This window comes from Epinephelus lanceolatus, chromosome 17, assembly GCF_041903045.1.
Source record: "Epinephelus lanceolatus isolate andai-2023 chromosome 17, ASM4190304v1, whole genome shotgun sequence".
Classification (NCBI taxonomy): domain Eukaryota; kingdom Metazoa; phylum Chordata; class Actinopteri; order Perciformes; family Serranidae; genus Epinephelus; species Epinephelus lanceolatus.
Genome location: NC_135750.1, coordinates 15,906,560 through 15,921,474, shown reverse-complemented (window position 1 = coordinate 15,921,474; position 14,915 = coordinate 15,906,560). Strand labels below are relative to the sequence as shown.

The window sequence follows — 14,915 nt, the reverse complement described above, 5'->3', positions numbered from 1 at the left end:
GTCAAAGTCAATCCTCCTCAAATGCGAGAGGGCCTCTCTAGTATATACTGTACACACCAGGCAAGATTGAAATAAATGTCTTCAGAGCCCTTCATGTTCTTATCAGCAGTCCAAACATCCCAGCAAAGATATGGCAGAAACTACAGCAGATAATAACCATTAAGCTCAGTGCAGAAAGTATACCGCAATTCTCTCCATCAGAGTTACTACAAGGCCATTATGAGTGCTAGAGCCATGTCATGCAGGTTGATTTTGGCAAGCAGCACTCTACTGAGTTCATCTCATCTGGAGAACCTAATTATTTACACTAGCGCTCCTTTGGATGCTGTGCCAACGAACAGACTGCAGGTTTGAATGAACCCAGACCAAAGCAGAGCCAGAGCGGGAGATGAAGAGTGAAAGACAGAAAGAGAACTATAAGAGCGAGAGCCAAAGAAGGAGAGAGATTTGTTTCTGCCGTAAATGAGGAAAGAGAAAATAAATAATTTGATAAAGGATAAGCCATGGTATCCTCTGGCAAGAGAGGAGATGAAAAGAGAGCTCTGGAAGGATTTCTAAGCAAATCAGACTAAAACAGAAAAGTGATTCAAATAAACAGGAACCAAAACATACCTCATCAAAGTGCCTTAGATAGTAAGCAACAATGTAGGACAAAAGACTCTGGGAGTTATCCTGAAAGAAAGAAAAAGATCCAAATAAATAAACCCCTTTATTTATTAATTTAATCATTTTGGAGCAGGACGTTTTAATTTGTGCGTGGCAAACAAGAATAAAGACAGCGGTCGCAGAAGTTGGGGATAAATCATGGCATTGGAGGAGCAATACAACAAAACATGACTATGCTGGGCTGGCTGTCATAACTCAGAGTTGGTGGAAAGTTTGATGTTCTTTATGGATACCTTACCCGGTCCACCACCACAAAAACACAAACCACTGTGTCCTTATATGGCAGTGCCAAGGGCATGCTGAGCCCGTTGAGATATTGAATAAGAACAGTAAACAGAAAGGCCTCTCCTCTAAATCTGCACAGCCATGGTCCTTATGTTTGGCAGCAGTGAAGGTCCCTTTCAACTCCTGGACTCTGAGCTCTGGGCTCCACCATAGAAGGGACAATTACAAAACTGAGACCAGATCAACATTTAGAGTCACCATTTTCCCACACCACTTATTCTCTAGTATAATGTGAATTACAGAATAAAGCGTGTTCTGTGTGAGCTCGTAAATTACACAGGCTTGTCTCCTTTAGGTATTCCAGTCTCCTGTTTGCTTGTGAATAACACCTAATTGAGTGTCTGCTCTTGTAGAGTGAGTGATGTTTGCTTTCACAGCCGTAACACACAGACTCACACTGCTCTTAACGTCCTTCAGTTTTGGCAGGATGTCCAAGGTGAAGCCATCGGCCTGCCCTCGGGACCGATTACCTCCGTTCATGAAGTTGCCAAAAGCCAGCACTAGGCCAAGCACCTGAAATACACACTTACCACTCTCGAGAGTCTGGTGCACACACACATACACACACACACACACACGAGATGAAGACATGAAGGTTAAAGTGAGTGACAGAAAGGAAAATGAAGCGAGAAGAGGGCCAGTGGCTCACCTTGCACACTCTCTGAAGGATTTCTACTTTACGGAGGATTGAGGTGATACATTCATGGAAAGTTGACTGAAACAGGATGCAGAACACTCGCTCAGAGAAGTTGGGGATTTGGGATAACTGGAGTAGAAACCTGATGAAGGCACAAGATCAGACACCATAACACATCTGTTTAATGACACACCTCTCGTGTAATGAATTTTGTGCAGAAGGTAGGTTTGGCTCTTACTGTTCAGGCTTGTCCAGTGGCTTGGCATCCTCCTTGTCTTTGGATGATTTAATATGCTTGTTAATGCTATCCATCTCATCATTTTGAGCTCTCTGTCAAAGGAAAATGCAGATTAAATTCGGTGGTAAATGGGAATTGTATCGGCATGTGAAACCCAGAGTACAGGATACCATAATTATGTCATAAATAACAAAGTCTTATAGATGACAAAGTAGTTTTTACTCAAATCACAATCCAAACTAAGTGTAAGAGTAGCTGACCAAACTGCAGTACATGAATAGTTTGATCAAAAGAAACGAACATGAGGAACTGTTAAAATTGAGCCTTTAAAGCTGGAGTGCGGAACTTTTGTTTCCCCCCTCTGGCAGTCAGAGTAATTACACAAACACTGTCAATGTGTGCTTATGACGTATGCCTGCAGTTGAGCTCATCTCTCCCTCTTCCAGGAGCGCTCTCTTTCAGTCCTTTTTATGACTTGTATCCTTCACCTGAACGCCAAGTTTCTTTTTTATCCCCAACATGCACTCCAAAATTTTTCTTGGAGGCTTCTTAGGATTTTCCGCCATAGCCATACTCCAAGCTGCTGCTCCCTCACTATGGTCTATCCTGCCTTCTATTTTTATTTAATGTTTATTTCAAACTATAAACAAACATAGTGTCAGAAGCCATAATCAGAATCACTTACATGCAGATAAAGCATTCAGAAAACAAAATGAAAAGCAGTGCCAAGGCAATAAAAACGAAACAAAGCTAACGTAATTCAATACTTTAATATCTACAGCCTTCAGCTCTAGCTGGCTGACATACTGTAAAAACTATCACTTCTGGTGCGCATGTGCAGGAAAGTCGCCGCAGACCTCCAACACTACAACTACTGCTAGTGTACTGAAAAATAAAGAAAGCTTTCCCTGGTGGCGATAGGCTTAGTAAGCATTATTTGAACTCATTCGGCAAAGGATTACATGTAACGGATGTTCATTTATACTGTATAAAAGTCCTGTGCTCTAGCCTTAAAACCAAACACACTGGTATTAAATTGGAATTATGCTCCTCCTTGATCCTCATAACCAAATACACGGGTGTTTTTCAGACACATTTATATGATTTTCCTTTGATACTTGAATGGATTGTTGGTATAATGTATGTATTTTGTCATTTTTATTGGTATTTTTTGGAACAACCAAGAAACATAGGAGCATATACATTCTGAACCCACAAAATCCAAATCCATCCCGCCCCTTCCTAAGACTGGCCTGCACAGACAAACAAATGAACCGCTAAATACACTTATTACACATGGATATACAAATACACAGAGTCAAGATAGACTGATGATGATAACTGGGTATTGCAAATGAATGAACAGCAACAGAATGGACTTGAACAAGTGAAGAAGGACAGGAAAAAAACTACGTAGCAGTGCCATGTTTTACAAAACACACTGCAAAAAAATGTAGATGAAGAAAACAAAAATCTATCCTATCCCAGTGACAAACAACAACAAACAAATACAATGAATTTAGATTCATCAGTGTTAATTTACAAGACAATGACGATAGTAAGTGCAGCTTGATTGATGTGCAACACCCTTCACCGTGAAGTTTGCAAAGGAATTTTTATGCAACTCAGCAGAAACGTAATTCCAGCTTTACAGTTCTTTAATAAATCAGAGGTTACTTTTATCATTCAGACCTCTGAGTCTCTGGTGTCACACAAAGCAGATTAAACAGACAAATACACATATAGTACATATCAGCGGTTCCCAACTGGTCCACACAGTTTAATACATTCAGCAACGTACTTGCGTTTAGCCATGTTGTCGTGCTAGTTTTCTATCTCTGTCAAGTAGCTGCCTGTTGTTCAGTCACTCTACAGCAGGAAATGACACTTCAAAATAAAAACTCTGCGCCGGAAATTCACTGTATCTTAAAACAAAGTGTGTTTTTCACAAATTTGACATGTTGGTGAGTCACTTGCGTTCCATTCAGAATGGACCTACAACCCACTTTTGGACCGCGACCCACCAGTTGGGAACCACTGGTGTGGATAAACTTTTGTTTTCTGCTGATGAAGATCATGTTATATGATCAAAAGCACCACAACACTTACTAAATGGACCTTGAGGCAATGATGCTTCGTCAAATGCTGTTTTCAAGATCAGGAATGAATGTTGAACCTCAACCGGAAATCTCAACATCTACAATTTCAGGACAACTGGCAAACAAAGAGATCATGTGACGTGATCAAAAGCTCCCGCGCAGCTAAACTTGAGGTGGGTTTGTTTTGTCAGTGTAGTACTCCATTTCTTTATGTGGATAAACTTCAACTCAAGCGTAAAAGAATTCTGCCATTTTGTACTTAAACTCAACCGTATGCCTGTCTATACAGTATAAGCTTCATAAACGCTAAAGAGTCGCCTTCAGCCAGACTACATTCCTGACTATTATCCTGCTGTCAGACTCTGGACCACAGTTTTATACAAGGTGGTATAAAAAAAGCAGTCCAGAAATGCCCCTTCGTTTCACAACAGGCTAAGACAATAGATGTTAATGTGGCTGACGCAGATGGGCAAAACAATAAAACCATCCCCAGGAAGAAAATGTAAACTCTCTCTCAGTCCCTCCAAAGACCCCCGAAGTCTGCGTCTCAGCAGTCTGGTCTCTCCCTCTGTTTCTCTCCATCTTTCTCTCTGGGGTTTGGCCTCTGCATGGATCCTTGGAAAACATCAAACACCAGCATCAAACGCACTGAGGGCCCGATTAGTATTCTACACACCGCTGCCTTCTGTCGACGAGGGCAAGCTCTCCTTCGCCTTCTCTCGAGATGTTTTCAAGTGTAAATATATTTAATACAAAGCAGATCCTTTTCAAAGGGCAGCAGCGGAGCCCAGCAGTGTTTGGTGTAATTGGGGACAAGTAGGCATTAGCGTGTGATCTCTGAATTGCTAGGGCATGTTGCAGTGGTTGTTAGCATGAGAAATACAGTCCCATGTGGAATACCAAATGCAAAGGAAAGTAGGATGATATTTGCGATGCCAGAATTCTAGCGGTAGCCAAGTGGTATTCATTAGCCAGGTTTCTAGTGCAGGGCTAAACAGAGCCAGCCAGGGCTTAATCACTATTTATGTCACTCAATTTTCAATGGAACAACATTTATGAGATTATTTGTATATTGAGCTGCCAAAGAATAGTGTCCAAATGACAAATTGCATCATGTTATAAACATGTGAAATATATTTAGACATCACAAGGCCTCGACATGGGAAAAAAGTCGCATGAGGTGATTATATGTCGTGTAAAAGTCCGTAGGAGGGACTGAGGGTCTAACTGACCTCCATGACATTTAGCTACCGTCAGCTGAAAGGAGTCTGACTTCAGACAGCCAGTCTGGACGCAGATTATGGCTTATGATATTGGAGGGGAGGGAGTGGTGTCCCACTATCACTGTGACCCCTTTAATGGCGGTGGCTTATTGTTCAAAGAACAGGAGTGGCTATAATCCGCAGCTCATAGACTGAGCGACTCTGTCCCTGCCTGTGTGTGATTCTGTCCCTGTGTGCATACAGTACAGCATGTGCACATTTGTGTGGGTCAGCATGTTTGTTTGCGAGCATATTTGTGTGTGTGTGAGAGAGAGAGAGAGAGAGAAAGAGAAAAAGACAGTGAGGGAGAGCAGTGTGTGATCTCGCTCCTAGCACAGTGAGTGAGGGTGTAACCATTAGAAGCCCCTTGCATTCCTCAAGACAGGCTGACTGTGCTGCCAACTGTGGTTTAGGGGGCTGGAGACCCACAGACAGGATGGAGTCTCGCAATACAAAAGAGAAACAATTTGGCTCCTCAACTCAATAACATAGCCTTAGGCCATAAGGGGGAGAAGGAGAGGGAGAGCGGGAGAGGGCTTGAAGTCTCGGGGTGAGTGGAGAGGTTAGAAGACTTTTGATCCTCAGTTATGACACATTGGTTCATAACTACAGCTTGTCTCAAGCCTCAGTCTCATTCCCATGATCAACATTATTAATATGCCTCTGGCAGCCAAAGGTCCAGGCCTCTTCTGTGTAGTTGTGCCAAGAAGCAATTCATAGGAATTTCACAGCATCTTAAAACTGTATTACAGCTGAAATGTGGAAAACATGCCCGTTTTCATGTTCCATTATTTACTGACCTGACTGCGAACGGGTCCTGAACTGTTTCCACCGGGGCGGGGGGAGACTTCCTATCAGTGAAGGTTGATGAATATGTATTTATTGTATACAAGGAGCCCTTCATCGCCAAAATGGAGACATATTGGAAAACAGTGATGACAGCTCCCTATAAGTCTCTTTATGCTAATATTATAGGATAAAATGTGGTCGTTTCACTTGGCGAAGCTCAGTGTACTCTCTCTTTTTTTTTTTTACTTTAAACCACAAGACGAGCCGTGTGACACAAACGCAGGAGTTTCTCAACTATCATTTCCTTTGCACAGGGGCATTACAAAAGCGAAGTCAATCAGATCCAGTGTGAAGAAAACATGTTTACTATGTGAAAGCGTTGGTCCCCTTCCAGGCCAGCAGACAAACCTACACAAGACTGACTGTGTCGCCAAACAGCACACATACCAGTACGGTTTGTGGCTCGCCTGTTTGTTTTGGTATCTAATGCACACTTCCTTTAGCTCACCCTTTCAAGTGGAACATGGAATAAGAGCTCCACATAGAGAAATATGCTCGCAGCGAAGTGACATCTCTGACTGACAGTGCATAAACCATGCTGCTTTGTATTATAAACACACCAATTTAATTAAAAAGTGTTTTCCCACCTTCACTGCATACAAAAATACAGCTTTTAATAATCTTCCAGAGGTATCTTTTGATTGATAGCAATTGCTGTTTTGTGGCTTACCCTCAGGGAAGTGCCAAATAAAACAACACTAACAGCTGATGAATGATTTTCTTGCTTAGTTGATATCACGGCTTGTTGAGTATTCTCAAGTTTCATTCTGTAATAAAATGATTGCCTGTTATTCATATATGGCATGAAATGTGTAACCATAAATCATTCTATTTGTCACAGGCATATTCCAAAATAATACTTCTGCAGCGAACCACAGAGGAGAAGAAAAAAATAGGCTGAAAGGTTTTTTCCCACACTGAACGCTGCAGTCGAGATCAGCCTGAGCTGTCAGTGGTGTTACTTTGTATAATTACATTGGGTTTGTTGCTCAACACTGTGTATTTATATGGTTCTGCATTGGCAGGAAAGTGCAGCAGTGTATTTCAGTTTGGGATATTGTCTTTTCACTGGTCTATTGACTTAACTGAAACCACCATCCACATGAGTCGCGATCATCCTCCCTTCAAAGTCACAAAATTGCAAAGTCAAAAAATGTTTATGACTGTTGTAGCCATAAAGACATAGCTCCGATTCCAGTACTCAATTATAGTAATGCAGCCTTTGCCCCCACCACTTAGCCCTTTGCCCTCTGTTTTGCGTGTTCACATCTACGGGTAGGAGGAAGTGTCACGGATATATGGCCCTTCAAAAGGCACACTTCAAACCAGATGTGATGAGAGATTATCGGCATGATGGCTTTCCAAGCAACAAAAGAAACTAACAAATGTTTTTTTTTCATTAATAAAAGGTTTTAAAGGTATGATATTATCTTAGTTTAATGTTGTGTCATTGTCCTTTTCTTTAAAACAAGCACATGGCCTGATCACACAGAAAGTGTATTTTGCAATTGTTTGTAACGAGAATGAACCTTTTTACTCACTGTTTTTTGTGTTACACGCCTCGCGTTTCTGCACTGTAGGTGGCGTTTTTGCCGGAGCGCTCTGAACTCCTCAAGTTGAAAAAACTCAGCGCAGGAAAGCGCCCCACATCATCCGCTTTTTTCCAATTGTCCAATCAGATGATTTGAGAGGCGGGAAGTTTTTAGTTGGTAAACAATAGAGGAGAAACTGGTGTTAACGGTCACTAGATACCCAGAGCTAGGCTATATGACTTTACCCTCTGCCTGTCCATTTTAGTAACTAGTCACTAATTGCTGTGAAAATAAGTAGGCAGTCTTAGCTAGCCAAAATGTTTGCCTCACCAATAAAAAGGTGCAGCAAGCAGTTTTTTAATAGTGGCAGTAATAGCAGTATGCTAATGTCTTGGTAGCTAACAAACTAGCTAGCTAACATTACATTGTTATTGCTGATTTGTGCCTGACAGTCCCAAATTTTGACACTTCCATGTTGCATTCCCCTCCTTTGATGACATGTGACACCCAAAATTTGACTAAATCCAGCAGTAAAGCTACTGCACTTGTTAACGCTCCTCTAATAGGCTATCAGTGCTGACTGGCACAACCTGATCTCACAGAAATACGTGAAATGACCACGACCTATTAACACCGCATTCCGTGGTGGCAGCACGTAATGGGTTGAAATTACGTGCTGCCACCACGAAAACAATGCCAATGTAAAGTCAATTAGGGTCCTCTCCCGTGGTGGACACACGGATTCCCTGATTCAATCACGTCACGTCAACCTCGTTTTCCTCAATGATATCTTTAACATTCCTGTATACACACAAAAACGCGGAAGTGTTCTTGATATTAAAACGGCAAATACATTCCCCTGTTATAATTTCCCACCAATAATAATAATAATGATAATAACGTGATAGTTCGGCTGTTCTAGATATTTGTTATAGCCTATTCAAATATTCAATCACAAAAACGCCGTTTCTAGAGAACTTGCTAAAATATCTGAAATGAACCATCATGCCTACTTTTTCTTAACATATTTCATCTAGGTGCAGTGTCATTACTAGTTCAGCTTTACTAGACATTTGATATACTCAGTAGATGTATCTTTTTACGACCCTGTTTTACAACAAGCCGCAAAAAACCTACCGTCCCAAAAACGCCGTTTTTAGAGTACTATCTAAAATAACTACGATTAGCCAATATCCTTGCTTTTTTTCTTAACATAGTCCATCTAGGTGCAGTGTAATAACTACTTCGGCTTTACTAGATATTAGATTTATTCAGTAGATCTAGCTTTTTACAACCCTATTTTACATGCCGCAAACGAACCTACTGTCCCAAGAACGCCGTTTCTAGTGTATTAGCTAAAATATCGAAAATTAGCCGACATCTTTACTTTTTCTTACCATAGTTCATCTAGGTGCAGTGTAATAACTCGTTCGGCTTTACTTGATATTAGATATATTCAGTAGATATATCTTTTTACAACCCTATTTAGAGCCCTACTTTGCAAATCAGAAGAACTACAACTATGTTGCTGATATGTATCAAACTGCATGGCGCGGTCCCAGGGAATTGTAGTTTTTTAAAAATCTAAGTGTTTTCCCCAGATTTGGAAGCTGTAAATATTGAATTGAGAGTACACTGTGGACTTTAAGGGGATGGTAAACACATTTGTGAAATCAGATTTTAAATATCTAATTTCTAAATGGGTGAAAATGAATTTTATCCATATTTTATCCATATCTGACAGCACCCACAGTTGTTGACTACACCCACATGATAGCTGAGGTCAAGAGCTCTCTATAACAGTTGGTCCCATGTCTGTACCCCCTTTCATTGCTGAGTTATAAGCCCTCAAACATGCACTGAGGTCAAGGTTCAAAGGTCAATGGCTGAAAGCAGGAGCCATGTAGAATCTTCATACTGACATATGTTACTCTCCAGGTTGAGACCTTTCCAATGATGTATTTGGTTTAGCTCTACGACAAAGTTTAGATTTTTTCATTTTTTGGACACAAGCCATGCCAGGTGTAGTTTCAGAGAGCACTTTGAAGGCCCAGTGTATAAAATGAGTTTTGTTTGTTTCTTTGCTTGTTTTTTTCTTTTTTACTGTAGATAGTTAGTAAAATGAGTCATCCTCAGACAATACAATACTACTAAAAAGTAAAACCAATAATAACAATAATGAAATAAGCAAAAATAATATTAAAATCATATTGAAATGTTAAAATCTATTTACAGAGTGGAATGGTAGCCTAATAGATAACTTAGATAATATTTATTATTGTTTAGACACTTTATTATTGCTTAGATACTATTTAGCCTATTATTGTATTTACTTTTAGCATGTTCTACTTTTGAGTAATTTCCGAGAAGTTATGATAAAAAAAATTAAAAATTACAGACTATAGGAGACAACCTCTTCAATGTCTCATGTCAATTAATTAACACGATTTGTCGGCTTTTTATAATGGCTTTTTTTTTTTTTTTGCTGCTGTCTCCAGCAGCAAAAAAATATTGTTGGCTATATTACGGATTTTAATTAAAAAAAAAACGGAAGAATAAAAGAAATAAACACCGAAATAATTACTTTTTTTTATTGATACTCCTCTCTGACACACACACACACACACACACACACACACACACACACACACACACACACACATTGAACACGCGATTGAATGAATGAATGAATGAATGAATGAACATTGGAAGTGGTTCAGCCGCAGTCCCACCGGCTGGCTCACATTGAGATTACATTTGTTTTTTATTACTAACAAAATGTTTTATATTGACCGTATGAATGGTTTAGTTTTCAAATAAATATCTGGAAACGAAAATATGCTTTGTTGTACTTTTACAGAGTTTTGCAATATGTATATAGCCTACCTGTATCAAAATGTATAATTTTCAGCAGCGGTTTGTGTGACAGCTGCCACGGTCAGAGGTATAACCAGCGGGGCAGCCGTTCTGTGGCGCTGGCTTGGGGTCCACTCTCCCCTGGTGGAGTGGAGGGTGGCCGGGTTGCCAGGGGCAGACGGCTCCATGTGATGATGTTTCCTCTCTGGTTCTTCCGTGCTCAGCCTTATTTTTATCTTCTTATTTATTTATTTATTACTGGCGTTTGGATTCAGTTACGACAGACGGATGGCAATCTGAAATGGAATGAAGCCCACAGACGGCGGACAGCAGCTACAAAACAGTAGTGGAATGTGCCCCATCCGCCCACAGCACAATGCTCTTAAAGCCCTACGCTATCAAAAGCTGGCAAAATACATTTATTTTATTTTATGGCCTTGACATTAACCTGTCATATTGTTGAGTTATCAAGGACACTTCCGCGTTTTTGTGTGTATACAGGAATGTTAAAGATATCATTGAGGAAAACGAGGTTGACGTGACGTGATTGAATCACGTCCACCACGGGAGAGGATCCTAATTGACTTTACATTGGCATTGTTTTCGTGGTGGCAGCACGTAATTTCAACCCATTACGTGCTGCCACCACGGAATGCGGTGTTAATAGGTCGTGGTCATTTCACGTATTTCTGTGAGATCAGGTTGGACTGGCAGTGTAGGAGCAGGGGTTGCTAATGTTAGCCTACAGAGCACTGCTATTGGTAATGAAGCATTGTTCTTTTTTATTTGATGACTTGTTTGATTGAATAGAGTGCATCAATGATGGATGGAGGCTGACATGGAAGTTAGCATTGCCCTGGTTCCCTCTCAAAAATCCAATGAGATTTTCCCATTATCAACAAAAGTTTATGATACTTCTATGTTTTGTTCAGCAAGATAAACTTTACAGATGAACACCACTTTTGTGACTGCTGAAGTGTAAACGCAATCACCAGAAGTGAAGAATACTAATGTTACGCTGTAAACAAACTACACTGTGGCCGCATGACTTAAGATTGCCACCACAATAAGGCTGTAAAGCTGTGTTTGGTGTGATGACACTGTGTAGTCTCAGTTAGCCACTTGCCAGCAGCCGCCTTTTTTCAGGAGTGGGGTATTTACTGACATTTTATGTGGTAGAACAAAACATGAAAGTCTCTTGAGCTTGTGTTCACCACAGACTTTATTTCATGCATTAACCAAAAACCCACTGACTTTGAGAGGAACTAACTGGGAGTGGTAAAATTCTAACTCATTTCCTGGTTTTAGGACTAATTCCTGCACCACTCTAAAGCCTGAAACTAAAATTGTGAAAAAATTACAACTAGAAATGGATGTCTATCGCCCACGCAAGAGAAATCTACACAGCAGAAGACGCCACATTCACAATGCCGGGCAACATTTGTCCCGTCTGTTGACATAAACATCAGCATCGACGACCACTGATGACTCATCAGGGTCGTGAAGGATCGTCCCATATTACAGGGGAAGATTTCAACTGCTACCTCATGTAACTCTCTTCTGAGGGGCAAGGTGGCACTTGAAAACCAGGGGTGCGGGTAAAAATCAGAAATGTGATCAGGTCAAAGTACTGCTACAGCCTGTTGTTACTCACATTTTCATAAAGGGCTTGCAGAGTCTCCAGGTCAACGACAGCGTTGTCCATATTTAGAACCGCTGTGAAAGGAAGAAGAGGATGACATGATTAATGTGAATGTTAACACTTCAGCATGTCGTGACATTTCTCTGCTGCCTTTGAGAAACACGTTAACAAGTCAGAAATCAAAGCAGCACAAACAAGCCTCCACTATCTTTATCTCTAGATTATAACATTTTTCTTTGGCTGAAACAGTGATCACAAACATTTGCAGAGCACTGTTTCAAATCTGTGTTTTGTTGCTTTGCTGGGGCTGAAGGTGGCATGACACAAGGGCGAAATTCTCTTCACATGAAGCGTCATGTGCTGTGAGTTAGATATCAGCTCTCATCACGATAGCATGGAAGGGGCCACAAACTAAAACATAAATACGGAGGTCTTAGAAATCTGTCAAAGGTACAAAGATCTGTGTTTGAACTCCTGTGTTTGAATTCCTGGTGTCGCCTTTTTGTCTCGGCGCGAGGACCTGGCGCCCGTGAGCATTAATCCTTTGAAAGTAAATGTTTAAAGACAAACAGAGCCCGGGGGTCTGCGGTGTTGAGGCTGAGGTGTTGCTGTACGCACAATCACCCAGTGAAGCACTCGACACCTATATGTGTATTTCATCATGCTGTGGGTGTCCATATTACTCACATTGTTTTGATCTGCTGATTTGCTGTTGAGGTACATGGGGAAAGCCTGTGTCAGAGGGGATAAAGGATCTTGAAGTAATGCACGGTGTTCACTTTGCATCACATCTTATGCTTGGACATTGAATGTGACTGGATTTCTTATAAGCTTTTCCCAATCTTACCTTAAGAAGCAAGAATAAAGAAGCTCATGAGCAAAACAAAATTAGAGAAGGACAACATTTGGAAAAAAGCCTGGAGTGACTGTTGCACTGAGCCAGTCAGTTCTGTGTAGTGTTTTTTGCTTTGATATTGCTTTATCTCTCTTTATGTAATCCTGCAGCCTTTTTAATCTCTTCCCTCTTGTGCCATAAGGGCAAATCCACTCCTTCTTTGCTAGTTCTTTGCTGTCACTCTCTAACCTCTTCACACTCTCTCCTCTTCCAAAGCCACCACAAAAATAACTTCCTTCTCTCAGATTTTCCCCTTTTCTGTTTCTCGCACTTTTGTAACCATTTGGTTTTCATTACTATCTGAACCAGAGTCTGGCTGGCTGGTTTGATTGGAGACGGCTTTTTAAAAGACATGGGAGAAAGCCGTATCATCACTCTGACACAGACCTCTCATGACCAAAAGCCAGACCCATCTGCTTGGGTCTACCCCGACTACCACATTCAACCCCAGCGTGGCGCCGGCAACCACCGTCTAATACTGTGACTGGCGCTCCAAAAGCCTCACAGGAAGCAGACACCGCACGGAAGTGTCCTATGAAACACGCAGAGTGTCGGGCCAAGTCTGACAACAAACAACAACAGCTGTGAGGAAAAGAAAAATGTGTTGACTTCTCGCTGAGCAATTGGGTCGTCATAAAACAGACACCATCTAAATCAATGATTCAGAAGTTGTTTTTCCTTTGAGTGGGAGATATCAGAGTGATGATGGCTTCGCTTGTCATCGTCTTCTTCATCATGGAATACAGAGGAAAATAAAACAATGATTCACTACACTGTAAGGGACGACTACAAAGTTCTGACGAATGAATCGTTCTCTTTTGTAAACAAACTGTCCTTCAATTCTTTTAATCATCTTAATCCCCCAACTGCACAAGGGAACATGAGATCATTTCAGGAATGAGAAAACAATAGCACTGCTAATACGATAGTCCTCTGGGTTTTGTTCCTTTGGTGAAATAACAAGTATTTTAAGGCTTTAATTAGTCACTCGTAATAATCTTTCAATTAGAATGCATGACAAAATAAACAAGAAACACTTTATAGGGTGAGTGTGTTTGTGCAAGGCAGTAGGCATGCAATTGTTTGGCAGAATAACAAGCACATAACACTGAGAAGTATTTAACCAAACCTAGAGATATCTTCCCTCTGATCTTACTCTGCAAGATATACTGAAGTTTCCAATCAGTGCTAATTACTCACTATGGCAAAACTGTCCTAACATAGGAGATGAATGACAGTGCTGATGAGGGTGGCCCTCACTTGCCCTCCCATTTTGACCTGAGATGGATGCACCAAAGGCTGACTTTAAGGCCAGAAACAAGAGTGAAAATCTTCAAGTTATTGCAGATGAAAGGGGCCCTCAGGATAACTGTTTGTTGCTACAAGTGTACAATATGTACCAACTATGGTTTCTGTGGCGCGCATCTATTTTAATGTAACCTTCCCTTCTGCCACTGACATAAAGATTTGAGGCTGTAATAAACGGCTTCGCTGTAGGAGGACTGAATAGGACGGGAAGATGAGGCAGAGTGTTTAGACACATGGGTGAGCGAAGACTGGAGAGCAATCAGAGAGTAACTAAAACAGGAAAACAGTCTGTTCCCATCAACATCTCCTGAATGACTTCACTTTAACAAAGCCGTTTAGACAAGATGGTGACAACTCATCAGAGAAAGACACAGCGCCGCGGAGAAACACGACGTGGATGTTAGACGGGGGGAGATTATGCAAAATGAGAGCGAAGAAAAACAGACGGGGGAGGGGGGTAACAAAGGAAAAACATTTCAGATGCCTTGCGACATTATGACTTGCGATAAAGCTAACTACTAGAGGGAGGTTTAAGCGTTGGCAGTGACCTTAGCCAATACTTAATCTTACTCACTTCCCAGTAGACTGAGAACAAGATGTATTTTATTAACTATGATAGCAGCAGGCCAAAGACAAACAAAACAAT

At 41.0% G+C, this 14,915-nt stretch overlaps 1 protein-coding gene across 1 annotated transcript in view; it reads right to left on the bottom strand.

The window, feature by feature from the left end:
* fmn2a (formin 2a) overlaps nucleotides 1-14,915 on the bottom strand; it is a 59,659-nt gene that overhangs the window by 16,258 nt on the left and 28,486 nt on the right. Inside the window, exons 7-11 of the mRNA XM_033613128.2 lie at nucleotides 12,079-12,140; nucleotides 1,827-1,918; nucleotides 1,601-1,730; nucleotides 1,348-1,494; nucleotides 613-672 (exon numbers count right to left, since the gene is read on the bottom strand). Coding sequence (XP_033469019.2) covers nucleotides 613-672; nucleotides 1,348-1,494; nucleotides 1,601-1,730; nucleotides 1,827-1,918; nucleotides 12,079-12,140 — 491 coding nt within the window. The remainder of the gene's footprint in view (nucleotides 1-612; nucleotides 673-1,347; nucleotides 1,495-1,600; nucleotides 1,731-1,826; nucleotides 1,919-12,078; nucleotides 12,141-14,915) is intronic.